The 25,518-nt window shown below is 31.5% G+C and overlaps 1 protein-coding gene across 1 annotated transcript; it reads right to left on the reverse strand.

Annotated features, from left to right (window-relative positions):
- Window positions 1-852: 852 nt before the first annotated feature.
- On the reverse strand, window positions 853-16,119 carry LOC139871635 (agamous-like MADS-box protein AP1). The gene is made up of 8 exons (XM_071859353.1): window positions 15,935-16,119; window positions 2,809-2,884; window positions 2,656-2,720; window positions 2,169-2,268; window positions 2,025-2,066; window positions 1,842-1,883; window positions 1,598-1,713; window positions 853-967 (listed from the first exon to the last, which is right to left on the reverse strand). The coding sequence occupies exons 1-8, from the start codon at window positions 16,117-16,119 to the stop codon at window positions 853-855; spliced, it is 741 nt and encodes a 246-aa protein (XP_071715454.1).
- Between the last annotated feature and the right edge of the window lie 9,399 nt (window positions 16,120-25,518).

Here is a 25,518-nt window from a genome sequence, read left to right on the forward strand (position 1 = left end):
CTTCTTCGAGCATTTTCCCGCCAAAATAAAAATATTTATCACAAAGTGTCTCTACTAAATGTTCATATTTTCATCCCATCTATAATGTCCGTGAACAAAGTTTTTTCAAGAAACGAAAAAAAAAAAAAAATTTGCTTCCCCCCGATTGGTTACTTCCCTCTTGATCCTACCACTATATATATATATATATATATATATATATATATATATATATATATATATATATATATATATATATATATATATATATATATATATATATATATATATATATATATATATATATATATAATCAACTATTTAGATTTGTTAGTTGATGAAAGTGCTTGTGTAAGCATGAATTCCCAACATACAGTAAATAATAACAAAATAACAGTAACAAAAGATTTAATTTAATTATAATAATAATAATAAATCAAGCTTACAAGGTTAAGAGTTTAAATTTTGGAATAAGACAATTGTATATATTTGTGGGTTAATAAATGTTAATGTGCGTGGGAGTTATCTTAATAAAAAAAAAAATAAAAATTAAAGAACCAAATGATCGAAAAGATTTAGCATATGTAAATAGAAAATAGTCACATATATAGAACACAAACTAATATATATCGAGACTTTTGGTAGTTCTCGTTTTATATTACTTCCATTAAATGAAAGTTGTCGATCACGCATAAGTACATCGTACGTTTAACATGAGTTTACAAGCTAGAGCTGGATTGTCTTAAGCATACAACACATAGTAGATCGTTGATTGTTCGATTATAATCTCGATCTACATTATTAGTAATATTTGATATTAATCAATAAAAGCATTAATAATAATTGATGCTACGATGATCAATCAGATTGAGCTTAAGAAGGAAAGCACCTCATGTGGCATGAATATATTGGCTGGAGACTCAGGTCAAGCTCATTAGTCCTCCCATCACCTCCTTGATCACTACCACCACCTTGGTTGTAATTTCCTCTACAAAACATAGCACAACATAATTAAGATTCAAAGAGATGGATATGCATGAAAATCCAGAGGATAACACAAATCCTACTCGGGCTATTAATACTAGTGATTGATGTATACGTATTCAAAAGGGTGGACGAATACGATTTTTCCCTATTCAAACTACCCAGGATGTTACATGGGAAGCGAATATTTTTACTCGGCCTAAACCAGGTTACCATGACCGTTTCCACCCTCTGGCCACCTACAAGTGGGATTTGAATCTATAACCTCTTGTGAGAATATCAAGCCCCAACCAGAGGATGGGAGCGGAGTGGTTGACTTGGTCTCTCAAATAAGGTTAATTTAAGCTCCGGGAGGTTCACAGCTTGAATCTACTAAGCAACAAAAAACCTCTTGTGGCCATGGAGGTTCATCGAGATGATATTGGGCTGGTCGCTTTTGCTAGTAGTGACCCTGTAATTAGTTGGCTCATAAAACGAGTCGGATACCCAAGTAAATAAATAAAAAAAATATAACCACTAGTATATTTTGGGATATGGTTATTGGTACTTCTAATGATATTTATTTAGGTTTTCGCAAAAGACGTAAAGAATAGAATTGAAAGGACGAACGATTATCGAAAAGATGGATGATTACCCCATGTTGAGAGCTGGAGGTGGTGGCATAAGATAGGTTGTATCGTCAACATAGTTATGATGTTCCCATTGAGCGTTATGTGGTATTATTGTATTGTCTTTCTCCTTCTCCTTGATCTAATTATGAAAATAATAAAAGCTTAACGAAAAAGGTACATGTATGAAGATCAATATAAGAAATTATACTCCTTAACATCAACTCTGTTTCTTGAATATAAATAAGATAAAAACCACAATTAACTTACTTTCTTTGACAAACTAGTGTTCTGCTCCTGTATGGCCTTTCCCTGTTAGGTCATTATAAGTTAGAAATCGAAGAGAATTCGCAAATAACATCACAAGCTACGAAATTGAATATAAATTTGAGCTCAAATAATGGGGTTATAATTCAGTTTATTTGGCAAAGGAATAGGATAGAAAATGCTCACTTTTTTCTGAAGCTCAGAAATGGATTCATGAAGCAGTTGATTCTACAGTACAAAATCATATATTACATATACCTTTTAATCCATGATCCAAAAATATATTATTAATTTTTATTTTATTATTATTATACATGAATGCATGCTTACCTTTCTTGTGCGAATGTTCTTGAGACCAGTATCAAGTTGTTGCTCCAAGTTTTGGATTTCTTTCAATGTCAATGACTCTATATCTTCACCCATATAGTGCCTAACAAATTGATAAAGGGAGAATCACATTAAAAAAACGTCCTTTTACTTAAGGGTTTTGCTAACATATGCCTTCATGGGATACATTAAGACGCAAGTAAAATTGAAATTTCTTTAAATATCAGAATTCACATTTAATACACATTTAATTCAATCTAATTTTTTTCCGGCAAAATACTGAATGTAATAACGAAAAGCTATTCATCAATAGATGAATAATTAAGATTACAAACGGAGGCAAGGCTTAAAACCTTCATGAAACAAAAGCATATAATGGTAACTATATTTATGCGTGTATTAAATGCAAATTTTTATAATTAAATTTTTTTTCCTATACTAAGTATGAAATAACTCCTTTTTGTTATCAAATGAAAAGGCTTGATCCAACCTGTGATTTCTCTGTAGAAGCTCAGCCCTAGATTTAAGCTTGTTGTACTCCAGGGTCCAGCTTCTCTGTAGATATATACATTTTCAGTATCAATAATTAATAATTATCATGAATGAGAAACAAATGGTTACATTCAAATCCAAATTGTTGTACCGGTGTAGCATCTGTTGCAACTAGTTGTCTCTCAGTGTAAGAATATCGCTCATATCGCTCCAGGATGCTTTCCATACTGTGACATTTCATTACAAAAGCATTATATTAAAATAAACTGTGGAAGTATAATTATATTACATTATTATTATCTCTCATCGAATCAAAGCAGTTAAAATAAAATCCGAAAGCACGGGATGATAAGCTACTACGATCGAGAGTTTATATTGGCATTAATCAATTTTCAATGATATCACAACAAACTATTGAAGCATTTGCTGAATATTTGTTTAGTTATCTAATATATTTCTGATTTCTGATTTCTGATTTCAAACTAACAACAAGAATGTACGTTGCAGAGGGTAAATACAATTTTTCGGAACTTAGAAGTTAAAATTAGAACAAAGATAGCTTGCATTTTGAAAAGATTGTGTACATGCTTGTGAATCTTTAAAATGACGAGACAAAGTTTAAAATGAAATTAGACTAGTTGTGTTGAGTAATCCAAATTGTGAATTTAAATGAGTCTCAGTCAAACGAGTCTCAATCTGAGTGAACGTAGGTTTAGTAGACAGGTCATGCCTCTTATAGTTGTAGACGCTGAAAAGGGACCTTAGAATCAACCTAACACGATCTAGAGGCGGAATAACACTAGAACGAGCTTAAACGAATATCTATGGGTTTTCGGGTTCGTACGAGTCAAACCAAGATTAGATCTTGATAAACACGAAGCCTAGACTGACATTCTGTGGTATTTGGACATGAAGGTTTGAGAGAGACCGGACCTGGAACTGTTTGTGTGTGTAAAATTAATTAAGTGATTAACCAAATTAGTGGAGATTAACTTGGCTTAAATATCCCAGATCTTATGTCGGTCGACTGTGGTTGACAGTAGGTCAATTGACTATGTCAGTCGGCCGACTGTCGAGTAACATTACACATTACATTTAAACGTTTACATATATATAAAGTAGCAATCGACAATCAACGTTTAACAATATTACAGGTTATTACATGATCGAATAATACATTAACATTCATGGAACTAGGGATTACAAATTATGCACTAACAATAGTCCTCAACTAAGGGGACTCCTTTGGAGGATCCTATCTTTTACTGAGGTTTAGTAATTAGTCTCTTATCGTATTGGACCATGACTCGACTCGATATTCATATGATAGTTCAAAATTTGAATAACCTTGTTTATGCTTCGGAAGATGTAAAAATGCAAGCTACCATTCACTAGTTGAGGTAGTTTAAGGGTTCCATTTCAAAAGCTTATTTTATCTGATCCAGTCTAACCTAAAGAAAATGAGTCTCTCTAATGTCGAGTAGGCTTATTAGAGCATAAAATAGAGTGGGTTGAAGATGTAATTTAGGGATTGTAAGTGGTAATGATATGAGGCTATATGAGTTTTTCCATTTCTCACTTTCACATAGATATTACAATACACACCATAGCCAAAAGCTTTCACAAACATATTGTGAGACCTAGATTTTAGACTAGTTGAGAAAGCTGTGGAATGTAATTCACGTTAAGATAGTAGAGCAATATGATTGTGTGATTGCATTCTACTTATTGTTTCTGCTTTTTATTATCATCATCAAAGCACCTTAATCTTCATATCATATACAGATACATATTTACGCATACAGATGGATACATATTGTTACATCACCATGCATACATATAAACACGAATGGCTTTATTTCTAGGAATTAAATTTGTTATTAGAGCGAAAGTAGATCATCTACACGATCAAAATCAATCAAATTTGTGTTAATTCATCCATTAAAACAGATAGTTATTTCGACTGAAATTTGACAGTATTAGTTGGAAAGTGAAAACCAAAGTTGTTGAGATCCTCAGATCGTTCCAGGTTGTTAAAACAAATTGTAAAAGTGCAGGTCGGTTATAATTGATCTAGTGGAACTATATAATTCATTAATTTCATCCGAACAACATGATTAATCCAATTCCTAATTTTAAACACAACTTGGCAGGTCTTTGATTTCTGCATATTCGTGAATTAATGAGTGTTTTGGAACCTGAATTTTATTCATATAAGATCTATAGTAGTGTTGAAACCTTCGAGTATCAGTTTTGGCTTCAGTTTAAGTCGAGTTTGATTGATCAGAATTGTTCACTGAAATCTTCATCGGAAAATTCATACTCACCGAAAAATTATGTTACAACACAATTCGCACGAATTACATGACTCTCGTACGGAATTCAAAGCATTTCTGCATGAACTAGATCACTCCTGTACGAAGTTGAAGAGACATTCGTATCGTACTTTCGTACCAAAATTTGAAATATGTAAATGTGTAACGAACCACGCTCGAATTAAAACTTAACATTCACACTAAGTTGGAGACTAACGTACGTGTTGAAGACATTCGCATCAACTTACAAGACATTTGTATGAATTGATAAAAACGTAAGACTCCGATCGTCATTTCTTTTTGAAGAATAAGACAAAAAAGGTTAAGGTGTTGTTTGTTTTCCTGTCTACAGACCTTATTATGTCTTATGTCTGCGCGCCCGCAGGCGTTTTTACCGCAGACAGTTTGTTTTTCTGAAGACATAAGATAAAATTATGTCTTATTATGTTTACAGCCTCGCAGACTTAGAAATGTGCTTCTAAGTGCTGCGGACAGAAATAAGTTATGTTGTAGACATAAAAACAAACAGTCTTCATTATTCAGCCTACAGACCTTCAGACCACATCTTCTTTACAGACATGGTTCGCAGATATTCAGACAAAAACATCTTAAAAAACAAACAGCACCTAAATGAAACTAAAAGGATTTAATCTCAGGATGACAAAGGTTGGCTCACTGGTGCAACGTCAGGACGATTCTTTTGAAGAAGAACGCACGAGACTTCAGAAGCTTTAAAGTCATTTAAACGTTGAACATGAGGTAGCTACTAAAACTATTAACTCATTGCCTGCCTAAAATAGCATATTGCTTGTTAAAATCAATACCTTAGCTACTCTAATTTCAAAAACGATCTCTAACAAATTAACTAGCAAATGCTTGTAAAAAAAAAAAGGAGAAAAATTGCTTTGACTTCACACACACAGATTTTTGAACAAGAAAAGTTAACTTTGCTTAAGATCATTAAGGATTTGAAATTCTAAGACTTCATAATTACTATGTCAACAAAAAGAGTTTTTGAACCAAATTGACAATCTAACAAATAAAAACAAGCTACAACATAATTTGTTTGCAAGTACGATCATCAGAATCAGAATTACCTTAAAAAATCAAGATCTCGCGTCTTGAAAATGAGTTGCAAACAAAATCTGACGTCTTTAACAAAGTGAAAGTGTTTTTTAGTGACACATTTAAAACCATCGAGGTATTACAACAACGACTAATTACCTTAAAAGGAAAAGAACACCATTTAAAATCCTAAATGGTGTCAATCAGACTTACTGCTGATATACCTGACACAATACCCAACATTCATACTTCCACCATTATTCCGGAGGATGAGTCAATTTGCAAACTTAAAATGCAAACACACAATCTACAAAACATGTAGATGTACTTGAAAAAGCCAATATTGATTTACAACTCAAATATTCTACATGTAAAGAGAATCAAGTTTCAACTGTTTTTACACCAACTCTACGAAACTTGAATATGATCTTTATCTCCCGGATTATGAATAAAGGTTGCTACTAACACCTCAATACCTAAATAGTCCGTCGGTGTACAAGCATCCCTTGGACCAAACGTGACTTTACCTGACACTATCTTACTTGGTGCTTCCCACGAACCTAAACTGTAGTTAAGCAAGTTATTGTTCCATCAACTATATCGAGGTTTAAGTTTTCCATGAGATCGAAGTATTCAAAGCGGATTTCAAGTATAACACTGAAGACTAAGAAGCTAACTCCAGTAAAATCTACGATGAACAATGGTGCTTTTACTCAAACATCAAGAAATCAAACCGACATGGGTTCCAAAGAACATTCCGCACAACATAAGAAATCTAAGAACAACCTGCCGGACATCAGTGAAGCTAAAAGTTGTGTGTAACTAGTATTTTCACCATGAATTTTAGTTTAAGCCTAAAGTATCAAGTTAGTCCATTGCTTTAAATTCGAGGGTGTTACATATGATACGAGACTTATAGCCTCTTGGGGTGAGGGACACACGACTCATACATCTATTTTTTTTTTTTTTAAAGAATAACGAAAGCTTTAGAACAAAAGTCCTTTCATCAATGAATGAAAGAAACAAAAAATCGGAACAATATAAAACGTATAGACTCGGAAGTAGAAACCAAACTCCCAAAAACACCTAGCAAACTCTATCTACAAGCGACCCTATATGAAACCACGACCAAAACTAAAACAACCAACAAAAAGCACCAAACAATGCGCAAAACCGAACAATGAAACGAGAATGAAGAGAAAAAGTAATCGATCGAGGAGAATACTTTTCAGTCCTTAGGACAAGAATGTTCCAATTTGCCATTTATTGTTTCGCGGTAAAGTTTCTTCCCCGAACGCGAGTTGAAAGAATAAGATAACACTTTCAAAGACATAATATTAACTAGTGTTGCCAACGAATGAGAGGCAATAGACCGCGTTTCACCAACCCATGGAAAAAACCAACCTCGTTACCATATGACCCACTTTCTTCGTCTTCATCCTGCAAAGCAAACTCCCCATCTTCCATCGCCTTCTTCTTGTCTTTGACCGTCTTTATATTAACACAATACATTTAAGATTTGAGAAACCATCTACGTCGCCACTTAAACCCTTATCTTTTGCCACTTAATATTTGATCCCACTCTAACTTCTATAAAACCATCACGTGTGTATGGATATTGGGTATTAATTATGTTTTGGTTCGACGTGGGCATCAAAGTGTACATAGAGGAGTTTGTAACAATTCATTCCACATAAATATTAAAAAATTCCGCAATGATGTTTGTTTGAAACTTGAAGATATTCAATTAGTCCATTACTATAACTTTGGAGGACATTACACTATATGGATATATAATTCTTGGGCTAACGAGGTATATAGGAAGCTCGCACGTTGTGGCGGGAGGTAATATCTTTTTCAAATATGTAAAAAGAGAAAAAAACTGGTAGATACTATTAACTTGGCTATTAGCCGATCAAAAGGAGCCATGACATTTTGGTTTTTAGTGTAGTTTTAAATTTGAATTTTGGTTTTAGGATGAGGAAAGGAGCAGATGTTACCTACTTAATAAAGACAAGTGAAAGAGCGCAGTTTCAACCATTTGCAAGTTATTGTTATTGAGCTATGTGATCATTGGCAGAACTAAAGTAATGAACTAAGCAATATCTCCGGATTTATAACAAAATACTCCGTAAATATACTTAAAACCTAGATAACGGAGAACAGGTCGTAATCAAGTAGACGCTAGCAAATGGGAAATCTAAAAATTATACTTATATGTTCAGTAAATTCTTCTCCAGAAAAAAATAAACTTTTATAACAAAAGAAAATTTATGAAAAGATAAAACCTCCTAAAAATTTTAAACCCGAACTACCGAGCAAACTAAAAAACGACAATCAAACAACTCTTACAACTACCACTGCAAATCGAAACAATCCTAAAAAATAAGAAACTAGCTAAAAACATAAAATTGGAGATGAGAATCAATCTAACCAACGGGACAGATGATTAAAAACCATCTACTCTTGTCTAAAACTCAAGCGTCTTTAATAAAAACGTCTAAAGGCCTCCATTTCCGCGCCCAGGGCCGTCTCGCTAATTTCGGAGGCCCTGTTCGAAACTTAAAAAGGGCCCCTATAAATGTTAATTTTTTCAATACATATAATATATAATACTATGATAGCGTAATCAATAGAATTAAAAAGTTCAAAACAACCGTTACAAAGTGTTATTCTCAAATAGTTGTCAACTCGTTATAGTTACACTATTGTTTATATAAAACCGTAATCCAAACATTTTTGGTAACGAAGTAATTGGTCAACTCTTTATAGTCAATACTCCCATTATATGTTTTTAATACCTATAAACGTCAATCTATTAAGTCTTTCTTGTTAGATAATAAAATGCAAGTAAGATATTCCGTTACGATGTACGAATAAATGAATTATTACATAGGTTTTTCAAAATTTTGTGCCCCTTAAAAATTTGGGGCCCTGTGCGGCTGCACACTTCGCACATGCACCGAAGACACCCCTGTCCGCGCCTTCAACCAAATTTTTCTTGATCGCCTTCGTCGTCTAATTTTACGTCCCGGATTGCTCCGGATCGGAAGTTGAGATACTCGAATTAATATCACAACCTTTTGAAATTAAGTGTTTTGAAATTAAATAGAACTACATGATCAGTACGTAGTAGCATGAGGAAGAAGATGATATTTAGTAAAGTTACAGATTCAACCCTTAGACTATATGTGAATTTACAGATTTAGTAAGCAGAAAGTGATATATACGTGTCAACCCCTAAACTTGATACGGTACAAAATTTGCATTATTGACCGTTAACTCTTATAAATAATAAAGTAAACAATTTAAATTTGAAAAAGGGGCCTAAATTTATTAATTTATAATTATATAATTTTGTAAGTTATACGCATGAGTTATATATATATATATATATATATATATATATATATATATATATATATAGAGGATCCAGTGAGAATTTTTTAGTGTGAGAACTCTAGGAACTCCAAAAAACACCTAAATACACTTAAATTCGAGCAAAAATACAAAACACGAACGAACAAAAATTTTATAGTCGAGCAAAAAAAAAATTTTTTTTTCGAAAAAAAATGTAGAACCATTTTTTTTTCGAATATCAAAATTTTTGTTCGACTACCTATATGTTCTACATTTTTGCGTTCGAATTTAAAAAATGTAGAACACATTTTTTGTTCGAATATCAAATTTTTGTTCGTCCTTCTTTTTTTTGTTCGACTTTCTCCATTTTTGCTCGACTATCAGGTTTTTTGCTCGTCTGTGTCCTATTTTTTGCTAGAATATGGAGTTTTTTGCTCGAATTTTTCATTTTTGTTCGAATTTCAGTGTATTTTTGAGTTCTCAGGGTTCTCACACAAAAAAGTTCTCATTTGATCCCTCTACTATATATATATATATATATATATATATATATATATATATATATATATATATATATATATAAGTGTTTAAAGAGATGTTATTACTGTATAAAATACTTTATTAGAAATGGCTTTTGGAATATTGATTGAGAGAATGAAAATTAGTACATTAATATTTTTTGAATAATGGGTTACCCTGGTATACATGCAATACATTGATATTCAAGAATCTATGCTAAATGGATTTTTATATATATATTTTTTACATCACTTGCGACTTACTCGTGCACAAGCGGTAATTTTAGAAGAATATATAGTGTCTCGTGCACAAATAGTAAGTTTATACTGAAAATGTCTTAAGTAGTACTTGAACCAATGACCTCAGAGTTAGAGGAACTCCTTGATACCCCTAGACCAAAGATCCTTTAATAAACTTTTTTTTTGAACGTCGATAACGACATCACTCAGAGGAGACTTAAACACCTTCGCTATCATATGTCACCTACACACACGTTAGGAGGAAACTCAATTCGCAACATCACCCACACACACCTTGCGATTGTTTTAATATTCCTTGTTATATACTCTCTTCCAGTCTTCCTCTCTAGTAAATTGTCTGGTATTAAATAAAGTTTCATTATATCATTACTTTTAGCACGTAAGACAAAAAGATGAGTAAAAAGGAAGAGGTAAAATTAGAAGTAAACAAAAAATTAGTTTAATAACAACATATTTTTTATATTGTGCATTTTTTGTCAGAAAAAAATTATTATGGGACTGAGAGAGTACTTGCATTGTCTGATTCCTTCATTTGAGATAAACTATTCTGAGATTTGATGAATTGTGGAAACTTTGGGAGAACTTGTTGGGCAGAATATTTGTATTATTAAGTTCCATATGCATGGTAGGCATGATATGGTTTGTGGATGACTTATGTTTTAACTATGCGCTCACACAGGGGAGGATCTACTTTAGGTCCAGTAGTTGCACGAGACACCACTTTACCTCTCTTCATTTCCCGTGGGATTAGGTGTGTTGTAGTTGATGGTGGTGGGATTAGTCCACGACGTCCCTACGTTAAGTTGTGATATTATATGCTTATGCTCTATAGTGAACCTTTGGATTATTAGATGGACTCATAGATGCTTCTAGGTTATGATATGATTTACGTAGTACAGTTATGTAACGTAGTGAAATTCACACCTAATATTTTAAGGAATCACATGAAGTCATGACCAATGTATTTTTGTGGTATATACTGCAAGGTATGATATTATTTTGCACTAGAGTTGTTGTGCATTTTGGATACTTTGTTTTGTAGGTTACTCGGTATAAATCAACTGAACACTTCGTCACTTCATCTGAAATTTTAATGTTTCATCATTCATTTGACATTGTAATTTGTAAATATTGTTTTTTTCAGTTAACATCCAAACACTCTGAACGATTAGTTTAGCAATAATTTCTTCTTCGGCTACATGAATCAGATGAGTATGAAACAAGACATGGAGTTTCCCTAAGTGGACATATTTTTAAGGTTTAAGATTTTAAGTTAATATTGAAGATGACAGTTATGGTGGTATTAGACATCATTTATTAATCCTTATATCCTTATATACTAATTTTATATATATAATCAAAAAAGGGTGGCTTGGAACTAGCTTTGGGAGACATTTACAAGCTTGGATTGGCTTATAGTTTATTATCATTGTCAAACGATTTATTATGAAATTTATTAGTAGGGTTTAAGCTTTTTAATAGTCATAATTTTTATTTTTTCAAAATAGGCTATATACTAAAAAATAATAATAATATAGGTCACATACTTTCAAAAAATATATCGATGTAAATAAAAGGTAACTTGTTACCGGCTAAAGATGTTACCTTTTATTTACATCGATACACTTTTGAAAGTATGTGACCTACACTAGTATTTTTTTGGGTATTGTCTACTTTGAAACAAAAAAAATATATATATACTTTTTTTAAAGCTCAATCTACAAAATCGATCAAGGATGATTCTCTCAACAAATTGACTTCAGCTTAGTGAATCATAACATTAAACAAAGTTTCCTACATCATCAGAATTGATAATCAACAACAAATTCATAGAGTTTGATCTCGAATTCATCATTCACCGAAACCGTGCCCGATTTGAGCTCCGGATCAATCTGAGAGGTTATAGCGAAATGTAAAAATACAGATGTGATCGAAGTCTCTTCGTGAAACTATCTGTAAAATTACAGATCTTAAATCGAAGAAATGAATCCGATTTTTGAAGTCAAAGTTTCGGAAAAAAAGTCAAACGAACTACCTTACAGGTCAACAAGCTAAGTTGGTTTACATTAACACATTTTTTCAAAGTTTATGGACTACACTGGTATTTTTCTAGGTATATAGCCTACATTGGAACAAAAAAAAAAAATATAGCTACTAAGTAGTCTTAACCCTAATTAGTATTTACGACGTTACATTTCCTAATTCGAATGGGGTGTTAGAAGATACTTGTTGGAAGACTTAAACCACTCACTTCTGTGGTCGCACTCATAATATTTTATGAGAGCGTCGTTGGCAGCAACCCGCTTTTGACCAACCACTCTTCCCCGCCCTCATTTTCGTCGTGTTATAAGATAATTTGGTTCGTCTAATGCAGCCTCATTTTTGTCGGTTGAGGAAGCTCAACAAAAGCTTGTTAATTCCATAATAGCTAACCAAAGAACTGCGAATAAGTTATACGAGGAAATTGAGACGGACATAACTTGCTAGTATGCGTATGATGTATGAAGTCTTCAAGATTCTCTCCAAATCGCTATCAGTGACTTGTCTCCCGATGAATATATAATGATGTTGAAAGATTGAGAAAATCAAATGCCGATATGCTCTGGAAGTTACGAGATTTGTCCATCGAAGAAGACTAGTTGTATCATTTATTTAAATTTCTCGTTTTTGAACTATATTATGTATTAAAGTATTTATTTAATGTAAGTTTTAGTTTAAATTTAATTTAGTCCTATATAAATTAATGAAAGTATTTTCATTTTAAGACGAAATATTTGTTGAAATTAAATAATATAGTGAGCGTCAGTTGTTTTGATGAAGTGTGTTATGTTTACGTTATGGATGACAACGGTGTAAGGGTTCAAACCAAAGTTTCACATATGTCATGAGACAAAACAAATGTATGTATATAAATATAAAAGGAACTTCGTCTACTACCAATTGATTTTTGAAAAGAAGAGACCCTTAGGCTTATTATAGTGTAGAACATATTATTAGGTTATCGATCCTTTCAAAGGGTTCAATTCACATTCAATTCTTGAAAGAAGTATGAGGTGACACCTATGTTGTAGTCAATATTCAAGTTGTGTATTCTTTCGGTTGCCAAAATTTAATGACCAAATCTCCCAACAAAGTGCAAAACTCTATTCATGTTTAATAAGTTGATCATTATGCTCCAATTTTATGGGAAGATAAAGAATATAATTGTGCTACAAGTCATTATTTATAAGTAACTGTCATTATTTATAAGTAACTGTGTTATTAACTTTTTGACATTTTTAGGTGTTATTGAATTTTCTTTTTTGATGTTTTTGACACTTTTAGGTGTTATTGATTTTTTTTTTTTTTGATATTTTTAAGTGTCAATTTTTTTTTCTTTGGCAATGGTGTCAAATATTTTGTAACACTTGTAAAAGTCAAAAACTTTTTAAGTTAGTCACGTCTTAAAGTGTCAGAAATAATAAAAACTTCAAAAGTGAAACCTTTTTTTTTTTTTTTTTTTTTTGTAGTGGCTTCTAAGACCTAATGTTGTATTGAGTGCATGTATCTTCTTTAGTCTTCTTATTTGTCTATATACATAGAACAAATGGTAACGAAACTTCTTCATTGAAGAGTAGTGAACATAAGAAGAATAACTAATGCATGTCTAGAGAGGTCACATACACCTAATGAAAGGCGGATACGTACGTCTTATAGTAATCAGAACAAGACAAAACCGGTGGAACGAAAGGAAAGAAAGGCGAGCGAAAACACGTCAAGATGAACCGAATTTGAGGCGAAAGAAAGGCGACTGCATTCCGTAGACCGATCCCTGGATTCCACCAACGATCGAATCAATAAATTTAAATCATAGTATGAAGAAGAAAGGCCGTTTGGGTTGCTATAAAATCCTAAATACATACTCCTTAAAAAGTTACAATAATTAAGGATCTGGAAAACCATTTTATTAGAAGGGGATGGGTCCCAGAATAAGTTAGGAGATACACTGACACATGAATAAGCTTAACCTGAAAACATTAAGCTAGATAAAGATTTGTGGTGGGTCCACTTTCTTATATAATCTTCCTCTTTGTATTTTCCACATTAAAATACAAAAAGCTTAGGATGATATGGAACTAAGAAGGAAGACTAGATGAAGACAAGGTGCAACAGTAGTACTAATTGTATTCAAGTTCTCAATTAGTCAACAACTTAAGAGATGACCTTGATGAATGATCTTGTTTAGATATGGAGTAAATAAAAAATATGCAGCTAAATCGAAATTATGATAAATAAAAAATATGGAGTAAATCCTAACAACCCATTTTATCTCATCTTCTACATATAAATTAAAACTTATTGATTTCTAGTTGAACTCACAACAATAAGTTACTAATGTGTTGGTTAATCTCATCTATCATTTGTTTTGTATATATTAATATGTTATTATGTTAAATGTTAAATCTAATATCTACAGATTGCATATTTAAAAACATGTATGTATGCAAAGCAGAAAATTAAACACACTTACAAAATGCTTAATTAAACAGAAATCTTAAATCCCATTAATAGTGAAAACATTAAACTAATTAATTTAGGTTTACTAATTAAATTGATTATAGATTATAGATTAAACCTTTAGTTGAGTTTAATGAGCAAAGAAATATATGCAGCCAAGATACGGCCAAGATAATGTACTCTTATGTACATAGATTCTAAAAGTATTAATTAACGACGTGGATTTTATAATTCAATTATTAGATTCTATATACTACAGTCGAGATGTGATTGATCATTATTCTGTTGTCTGAATTTAACCAAAAAAATGGACAGAAAATTGATGATATGCAAGAACAAGGTTAATTTCGGAAGATCGGTTCAGGTAACACCCTTTGATCGAGCTAATACCCAAACTATATGAACGCACACAATCATATCATATCATATCATATCATATCATATCATCATCATCATATCATATAATTATATAAAATATGTATATGTATATGTATATGTATATTTATATTCTATTTATTATATAATATATCCATCTTTTAAACTTTGAAACACACAAAATTATAAAGATGACCATAAAGACCAAAGTCAAAGCAGACCTACAGATATCTGATAAGTACTACGGATTCTCAAACAACTTTCAAGAAGTTAGTAAATAATTTACTCTAGTAGCAGTTTTTTTTTTTTTTTTTTTTTTTTTTTCGAAAAAAAAAAATTAATTTAATATAGTTATCAACAAAGTTTCAGTTAACATAACTAAAAACCAACCTGAAACCATCGTTTAAAATTTAATTAATCAAAGATGATTCTTCGGAAAAAATTTCAGATCTTCAACTTTTAACCAGGAATTGGATCGGAGTAATTAAAATAATCAAAAGAATAAAAAAATATAAATCAGATGAAAAACTGAGGGTTTTACATAATTCCCACTGTTACATCGGATTATCCACGAGATCACTGTTGGATCAAATTTTGAGAATGAAAAAAAAGATGACGTACAAAAAAGTATATTAAAAAAATACTCCATATTTTATTTTATCTAGCTAGCTAGATCTGAATTGACTGGTTCATCTAACATCTAATACAACAAAAAAGTAACATAATATGTTAGAATTTTTTAGGTTTGTATGAATTTTTTAGGTATGTATGAATTTTTAGGTTTGTATGATGAGTGTGCGTTTTTTGGTAATAAACCTAGAGAAATCAAAATTATTTGTTACAGATTTGGAAATATATAAAGATTAAAGAGGAAAGAAAATTGTACCAAGAGTCAGTTGAAAATTCAAAGAGCTTTCCTTTGTTGGAGAAGACAATTAAAGCAACTTCAGCATCACAAAGAACAGAAATTTCATGTGCTTTCTTCAATAAACCACCTCTCCTTTTTGAGAAGGTAACTTGCCTGTTTATCTTGTTTTCTATCCTCTTGAGTTGTACCTTACCTCTTCCCATTTCTTATCTCTCTTTTTTTCAGAAATAAAACTAAACAACCAAACCAAATCCAGAAACTGAAGATACTCTTGGCTAGAAAAGGAAAGGTGTGAATTTGTAGTTGTTGTATTATTCCTAAATTAACTAGTAAGGTAGTAGGGTTACTTTTGTGCTTCACTCAACCCTTCCTTTTTCTTATAATCAACTTCAAACACCCTTAAATTTCATGTTTCATCAAAAAGGGGAACAAATTATTAACTTGACATCAAGCCCTCCCACTTTTGTTGGGCAGTTTTAATATGCCTAATACAAGCAATTTGCTTGTTTCTTACTACAACAATGTATGTACTACTTCGATGATAGAAAGCTCACAAAAAGACATGTTTACCCTTGCACAAAATTAGTTATTCTTGCCACTGGATGTGTAGCCTAAGAAATAAACAAAACAGCCCAGGTTTACTTTGAAGACCGTTTTAAAACAATGTTGTCTCAGGTCAGCTAAATTTACCTCACACGTACGTGTTGAAAATGAGTGGCATGGACCGGTTAATGTATTTGAAACCAAACTCTTTTTATTTTTTGCAACAAAATTGGCTATAACTTGAGAGCTATAAGGAGGTGTGACACAATTAACAAAGATTCAATTGGATATATATATATATATATATATATATATATATATATATATATATATATATATATATATATATATACATATATATATATATATACATATATATATATATATATATATATATATATATATATATATATATATATATATATATGGGAAGGATCAATGAGGAAGTAACCGATCGGGGGAAGCAATTTTTTTTTTCTTTTCGTTTTTTTTTTGGAATTTTTTTTTCCGGCATCAAGATCACACGAAAATATGAACATTTAGAAAAGACACTTCGTGATGAATGTTATTATTTAGGCGAAAAAACGATCGACAAAAACAAAATTCAAGATAATATTGTTCGTGAAGAATATGAACATTTTTTTTTCCATGTTTTGTGAATTAAAATTTAGCCCTATTTAGAGTTTAGGGTTTAGGGTTTGGTGTTTTGGGTTTATTCCATAAACCCAAAACACCAAACCCTAAACCCTAAACCCTAGACCCTAAACTCTAAACCGTTCGAGTTAAAAACTTAATATAAATTCTAAATCTAAACCCTAAATCTTAAATTTCTAAACCCTAATATCTAAACCCTATAAACCCTAATATCTAAACCCTAATAGCTAAAACTTCAACATACGCTCGAAAAATACGATAATTGTTATATATTACTTCTTCGAGCGTTTTCCCGCCAAAATAAAAACATTTATCACAAAGTGTCTTTATTAAATGTTCATATTTTCATCTCATCTATAATGTTCGTGAACAAAGTTTTTTCAAAAAACGAAAAAAAAAAGTTTTTGCTTCCCCCCGCTTCCCCCTGATTGGTTACTTCCCTCTTGATCCTACCACTATATATATATATATATATATATATATATATATATATATATATATATATATATATATATATATATATATATATATATATATATATATATATATATATATATATAGGGTCAGGATCAATGGGGAAGTAACCAATCGGGGGGAAGCGGGGGAAGCAAAATTTTTTTTCCCGGCATCAAGATCACATGAAAATATGAACATTTAGAAGAGACACTTCGTGATGAATGTTATTATTTAGGCGGGAAAACGATCGACAAAAATAACATTCAAGATAATATTGTTCGTGAAGAATATGAACGTTTTTTTTTTCATGTTTTGTGAAGTAAAATTTAGCCCGATTTAGAGTTTAGGGTTTAGGGGTATAGGGTTTAGGGTTTAGGGTTTGGGGTTTATTCCATAAACCCAAAACACCAAACCATAAAACCTAAACCCTAAACTCTAAATCGTTCGTGTTAAAAACTCAATCTAAATCCTAAATATAAACCTTAAATCTAAACCCTGAACCCTAAATTTCTAAACCCTAATATCTAAACCCTATAAACCCTAATATCTAAACCCTAATATCTAAACCCCAATAGCTAAAACCTCAACATACGCTCGAAAAACACGATAATTGTTATATATTACTTCTTCGAGCACTTTCCCGTCAAAATAAAAACATTTATCACAAAGTGTCTCTACTAAATGTTCATATTTTCATCTCATCTATAATGTTCGTGAACAAAGTTTTTTCAAAAAATGAAAAAAAAAGTTTTTGCTTCCCCCCACTTCCCCCCGATTGGTTACTTCCCTCTTGATCCTACCAATATATATATATATATATATATATATATATATATATATATATATATATATATATATATATATATATATATATATATATATATATATATATATGTGTGTGTGTGTGTGTGTGTGTGTGTGTGTGTGTGTGTGTGTGTGTGTGGGGGGGGGGGGGGGTTTAATTTACATGGTTAGTTTTGTTGATGTTACATTTGTTCATATTTTTGTTACCATGGTCCATGGGTAGGTAAGTTCATGTTGGTTCTCCTTTAGGCTTAGCATTCTATTCAGCAAAGTTTACATTGATAATGAATACACATCGGTCATATATCTAAAGTATTAACACTTTATACATATGAATAAACTAAAAATTTTGATTTAGTTAGGTCATCTCATATTGTAGTCTTTTTTTAGCTAAATTTCTACTTTACATCAACGTCACATTAATATCAAAAACTTTAACATTCTTTTAAGGGCAAATGGCCCGAAAAGGTAATATAAGTTATCCAATTTGACAACAAGTTAACCCCGAAATCGCATAAGCCTGAAAAGGATTTCAATTTTATTTTTGCTCAAGAAAAGGATTGCGTGTTAAAAAATTTTAAAATTGACGTAATATTCGTCAATTTCATTAGTAAAAAATACAAAATTGGTCTCTGAAGCTTCAAAAAAAATTCACCCATCATCCTCTTTCATTATCTTCATCACTATCTTCATCTTTTTGCTATTAACTGAGATTTTTTGCAAAAAATAAAAAAATAAAAAAAAATGAGATTTTTGCATAATATCAATTCGAATGAATTGAAGCTTGATATTAACAACAAATGTTTCTGAAGTAGCGATTAACAACATTATGTTGAGATTTATAGAAATCCGTATCTGATACAATTAGGGTATAGTTACATTCCTACTTATTATTTAATTAGTTTCCTTTTTCTATTGTGCCAGAAGCCTCCAGAAGTAAGTGGAAGGGGAGAAAGGGAGGGTACTGTTATACTGTGCATGTTACTGTTATACTGTAGCGGTGTTGGTTTTTTTTTTTTTTTACGGGAATTAGTATATTTATAAATTCCAGTTCCTATTTTATGGGGTTTCATGGCTATAAATAGCGATCATCATATTGTAATCGTTGAAGACAGAATTCATTAAAATCGGTTCGTTAGATTCATCTGCGTATCAATTTTTATGCGTTATTGAAGAATCATGGTCCATAACAACTTCAAATCCCTGGAAAAATCCATGAACACTTGCAAAAAGTTCATGAACACTTGAAAATTAAAATAGAAATTCGTTGCGTTTTAGGAGATGAATCCTTCATGAAAAACATTCCATATGATCACCTTAACACTCGACATACATCAAACCAACTTGAAATAACACGAATCGTTCTAATCGAATTGTTGACCGAAGATGAACGAACTTTGACTTTTGAAATTAGAGCTCAATTAATCGAGTTTGGATATGAGATTTGATGTAGATGAACGAGTGGATTTAGAACACAATAGTACTTTTACTTTTTGCTAAAACTTTTCAGATTGATCCGGAGACCAAAACAGCTCGATTTTATAAAGAACGATGAACTTGAATCGAATTGAGATGATTCTGTTGATGTGAATCTGATATGATGATGTACGAAGATTAGGAATGTAATTAGAAATATATTTATGTAATCAATTGCTGTAGAAAATCATAAAATAAGAATTTGAATTTTTGAAGCTTGAAGATGGTGATGAAGATAATGAAGAGGATGATGGATGAAATCTTTTTGAAACTTCAGGTACGAATTTTGTATTTTCACTCATGAAATTGACAAATATTATCTCAAATTAAAAAAATTTCAACACACAATCATTTTCTTGAGCAAAAATAAAATTTAAAATTCTTTTCGGGCTTATGCGATTTGGGGTTACCTTAATTGTCAAATTTGGTAACTTATATTACCTTTTCGGACCATTTGCCCTTCTTTTAACTAAATCCTCCATATCTTACATTAAATACTACTAATAGTTATACTCTTAAATAAAATATGTACAATTTATTAAGCATGATGTACGTTTAAAAAAAGCAGTTGGTCCCACAATCTCTCATTCAAGTTTCTTCAAAGCTTTGGCTAGCATTAGTTTAACGGATGCGGTCGCTATCTTCATGGCTTCTTTAACGTCCGCCAAAACACTTGGCGAACGTGCATATGAAGACCTCTTATTGTTAACATTAGCAAAACACAATTGTGATACCTGAGTCGTGAGTACGAATTTTTGTCACACCATGGTGACATTTTCATCACTTACAATAACTCAAATATGAAAGAATAATTTGGAAGTCATGATATACACATCACTTACTAGTTGCAATGTGCTTCTTTTTTATGTTGGCTTGCGAGTTTTTCTGTTGTGTTTTAGATGAATTGTAACCGACTTAGATAACCAATCAAAACTATCCATTCTCACAGTTTTTAGTATATGTATAAATAAATAAATGTGTACATATCATAAGTGATGGATTATTAAACCTTTTTTCTAGACTCATTTATGTTAAGAATGAGTTTGTGTGATTAATTTATGGGAGTATAAGATTTTTATTATAACTCGAGTTTTGAAAATAATACGTTTTAGGGAGGAAAAAAAAAGGCTTTCTTTGAGTCTAAATTATTTTCGTTCTTTTTGATTTGATGGTTGACAGGTGTGTGCTCGGGTTTGTTTAGATTAGTGTTTTCAGGAAGTGCATGACTCGACCTTTGTTTTATTTTATCGAATTTAGTTGTTTGGTTCTTCATTGTTCTTTGACTTCGGTTGTATTTCATTTGGGCTTTCATCTTATTGATGAAGTGCTCATTTTTAATATAGTTTTTTTTCACAAAAAAAATCTTACTATTTACGAGCAATATTTTCTTCATTGCATTTTGTTATACAAGACACAAGTGACAACTATGCCCATCACATTGCAACTGATCTATTAAGTGTTGGAGGTTTTTAATTATTCATGTAGGGTAAAATAATCGACATCTCACTACATCGTGGTACGAAGTATCACTTTTCTAAAGTAATTATTTGACTTTAATTGACCGGTTACACGAATATCTTATTGGTCAACATTTCAAGCTGTCAGCTAAAGATTCACCTTCTACAGAAGTGGGAATTAATGAAATCTCAAAGGTTCCATATTCAAGTGCAGTGGGTAGCCTTATGTATCTGATGGTTTGTACTAGACCAGATCTTGGTTATGCTGCAAGTTTGGTTAGTAGGTATTTGGCCAATCCAGGAAAACTACACTAGGAAGTAGTTAAATGGATGCTTAGATACTTGAATGTGACTGCATTTTATGGGTTAACCACTGCAGTGAAGGGTGTACAGTAAGCTGAAAGCAAGTTTGCAGCGTGTAGTGGCTTTATCAACTACAAAAGCTGAGTAAATGGAGCTGACTAAAGCAATCAAAGAGTTAATTTTGGATAAAAGGCTTACTGGTAGAGCTTGGTGTTAATGTGGGAAAAGTTTTGGTTTATTGTGATGATCAAAGTGCTTCGTGTTTATCCAGAAACCAAGTGTTTCATTGCCTAAAGCTAAGTTTGATCATTGTTTGGAGATTCTCAAAGTTAGGAATGGTTAATTCATTACTTATGAAGACTTTGCAATAAAGGTGGGGGACTGTAAATAGAGATTAGCTGGTTATTGTCAAAGTCGTAATAATACAGGGATCGGTTGGTAACTTGTCTAATAGTGCAGGGGTCATAGTTGTAATATTTCTGTTAGATATCGGTTAGTGTCTGGAATTGGGTATATGAGCCCTAGTTTCTGTTTTGAGTTCAATTCATTCAGTTGTAAATGTATTTCATTCAATCAAGTAATAAACGAGTACAATTTAGCTTTCAATTTCAATTTCTTTCATATTGATTTTACAACACTAGTTGTGTGCATTGTGTAAGAATTTTCCACATCAATCATTTGCAAGAGGTAAGTAGTTTATCCTGGTCAACACAAATCGTTTATGTGTTTGTTTTTTTAATTACTACGGAGTATTATTTCCGAGTTTATATTTCACTACTAGAAAAAAGAGGACGGGCGACGAAGCCCTTTTGCGGCGCTCTGAACTCGCCGCAAATGCACCACTAAATGAAAAAAAATTCAGTCTTTTGACAAGCCAATGGGACCTACGTGCAATTGCGGCGATGCTTTGTGGGACGTCGCCGGAAATAAGTTTATGGTATTTTCATTTTTCATTTTTCTTATCTGGAAAATTCTTGTCAAAGGTTGTACTGTAGGCCCGAATGCTTGTCGCTGCAAAAGGTGCGCCACAAATAAGGGTCGCAATAGTTTTTGGCGCTAAATTTTTCCCTTTGTACTACTTCCCGCTAGATTCTGTCTCCTGCAATAACTGAGCGCCGCAAAAGGCCTGATACAGATTCTATAAATAAAGAACATAAATATATAACTAACATTACATATATTTTTAACCTCATACACACATCAAATACATCAAAAATGGTAATCATTCCGTCGATGATTGTCTCTTTGGAAGTGTATTACGGAAGTAGATTCCGTAATTAAATGAGAGATTACGATTATACGAGTAGTTCGAAATCTACGTTCGAAGAAATTGATGTTCGTGACGTAGGTTTAGAGGACCTTTTATACTTTTTGAAAGAAATGGTTCCGTTCGAACACATGGACGTCTTGTATTACGAAGATGACCGTGTTCCGGAATTGTCCGCTACATATCTCCAAACACAGGATTAGTGGAACCATATAAAAGAAACCCCGAGTTGGCGTTCTAATCGCATTTCTCTTTATTTAGTTTTGAAAGATGAATAAACTTGTTTTAATTTCCGTCAACTAAACTGTTAAGTTTAGTTAAGTTTGGTATTAATTGTATCGTTTTTATTTTGGTGTTAATTGTATCGTTTTTATTTTAGTATTAATTGTATCGTTTTTATTTTGGTGTTAATTGTATCGTTTTTATTTTAGTATTAATTGTATTTTTTTATTTTGTTATTAATTGTATCGTTTTTATTAGTTATGTTAAATAAAAGTTATCATTTTCTTTTTCCAATTTAGTATAATTAAAACACTACAGACGACAAACATTTAATCGAATGTTATAAACAATACATTTATTATTGAGTAGTAAAATATTGTGAATTAAACAATACATTTATTTTTATTTATTACGGAGTAGTAAAAATTGAGAACAATATATTATAAAAATACCTGAGCTCAATGCTGCTCGAACATCCGACAAACATTTATTACGGAGTAGTAAAATATTGAGAACAAAATAAAAATAATCATTGTTAGAATTGGCTGTGTATATATATTTATAACGTTACATTTAATGTTCTTTATATCCACAAATAAAATTCACATCATTAGTGATGAAGTCTACTATGGTACTGTTATCGGTTCCCCTAATTTCATTAACATCATTAACGTTTTGAGGTTTCTAAGCGAGTTCACATCGTCTACAGCCTCTGATGAAGTCTACTATGGTACTGCTATTGGTTTCCCTAATTTCATTAACATCATTAATGTTTTGAGGTTTGTAAGCTAGTTCACATCGTCTACAGCCTCTGATGAAGTCTACTATGGTACTGTTATCGGTTCCCCTAATTTCATTAACATCATTAACGTTTTGAGGTTTCTAAGCGAGTTCACATCATCTACAGCCTATGATGAAGTCTACTAGGGTACTATTATCGGTTCCCCTAATTTCATTAACATCAATAATATTTTGAGGTTTCTAAGCGAGTTCACATTGTCTGCAGCCTATGATGAAGTCTACTATGGAACTGTTATCGGTTCTCCTAATTTCATTAACATCATTAACGTTTTGAGGTTTCTAAGCGAGTTCACATCATTTATCGCCCAATTAGATGATATGTAATGTCTCTATCGGATGTTAGTGTAGTATATGAATCGAATATTATACAAAGAATGTGAATTAGGGTTCAATTAGAGTTTAGGCTTCAGGGTATAATTAATAGGGTTTAAATAGTGTTTAGTGTTTATGGCGTATAATATAACACATAATTGTTAACTATAAACTATTTTCAAAAGAAAATACATCAGTTACTTCAAACGACAATACATGAGTTACTAGAAACCGAAATTAATTCTGAAACTACAAACTACAACACAATACTTCCAAAGGGAATTACATCAGTTACTTGAAAATGAAATAAAACACAATTGCTACAAAAGTACAAATTAACATCAGTTTCAACATTTTTGCTTGACGTTTTGTGGTTTTGGTTGAACGTTCTGGAGTTCTTTTGGACCTTAACAATTCTGGTATCACTTCAAGTGCCCTATCAGAACAGAGCGGATCAATCCAAATTTGTCGCTTTCTACAAAGTTCAGACATCAAGGTGCCGAACCTACCACCACAACCATAATATCATCGATCGTACTAGTAATGATCAGTCAAGCAAGTTTGGAGATCGATCTTTGAACCACAAGTTCGACAAAATTTCACAGCTAAAGTTTCCACTGGACCATAATGGTAATTATCATCCATATTGTTGCAGTCATCTAGTGCTGTGATTAGTGGGGCAGTTATATAGAAAAATTTTTCCACACAAAAAGCCATCATCCGTTTTCCTGCCCAAAATTTCCCACCAATTGTTTCCCGCCGAAGATTTGATGTCATATGTGACGATGATAATGATGATGTTGACGATGATGATAATGGCTTAATTTAACGATGACGAGGATGATGATGACGATATGTCTAGAAGATGATATATATATATATATATATATATATATATATATATATATATATATATATATATATATATATATATATATATATATATATACTTATTTACATATTTATATAACAAAATAAAATATTTAAATTAATGAATAAATATTAAGATGATGATGATGATGATGACGGTGATATGTGACGATGATGATAACGGCTTAATTTAACGATGACGAGGATGACGATGATGATGATGAAACATATAAATATATATATATATATATATATATATATATATATATATATATATATATATATATAACAAAATAAAATATTTAATTTAATGAATAAATATTAAGATAATGATGATGATGACGATGATGATGATGATGATGATGACGGTGATATGTGACGATGATGATGATGATGATGATGATGATGACGGTTATATGTGACGATGATGATAACGG

Source organism: Rutidosis leptorrhynchoides, chromosome 10 (genome assembly GCF_046630445.1).
Source record: "Rutidosis leptorrhynchoides isolate AG116_Rl617_1_P2 chromosome 10, CSIRO_AGI_Rlap_v1, whole genome shotgun sequence".
Classification (NCBI taxonomy): domain Eukaryota; kingdom Viridiplantae; phylum Streptophyta; class Magnoliopsida; order Asterales; family Asteraceae; genus Rutidosis; species Rutidosis leptorrhynchoides.

What these genes read in the sequence shown, in the direction of transcription:
- LOC139871635 (XM_071859353.1), bottom strand. Translation starts at nt 16,119, where the DNA reads ATGGGAAGAGGTAAGGTACAACTCAAGAGGATAGAAAACAAGATAAAC. An exon ending in ACACTAGTTTGTCAAAGAAA is followed by an intron (nt 1,714 to 1,841) that starts GTAAGTTAATTG and finishes TTTCATAATTAG; the next exon opens with ATCAAGGAGAAGGAGAAAGA. An exon ending in CCTCCAGCTCTCAACATGGG is followed by an intron (nt 968 to 1,597) that starts GTAATCATCCAT and finishes TATGTTTTGTAG; the next exon opens with AGGAAATTACAACCAAGGTG.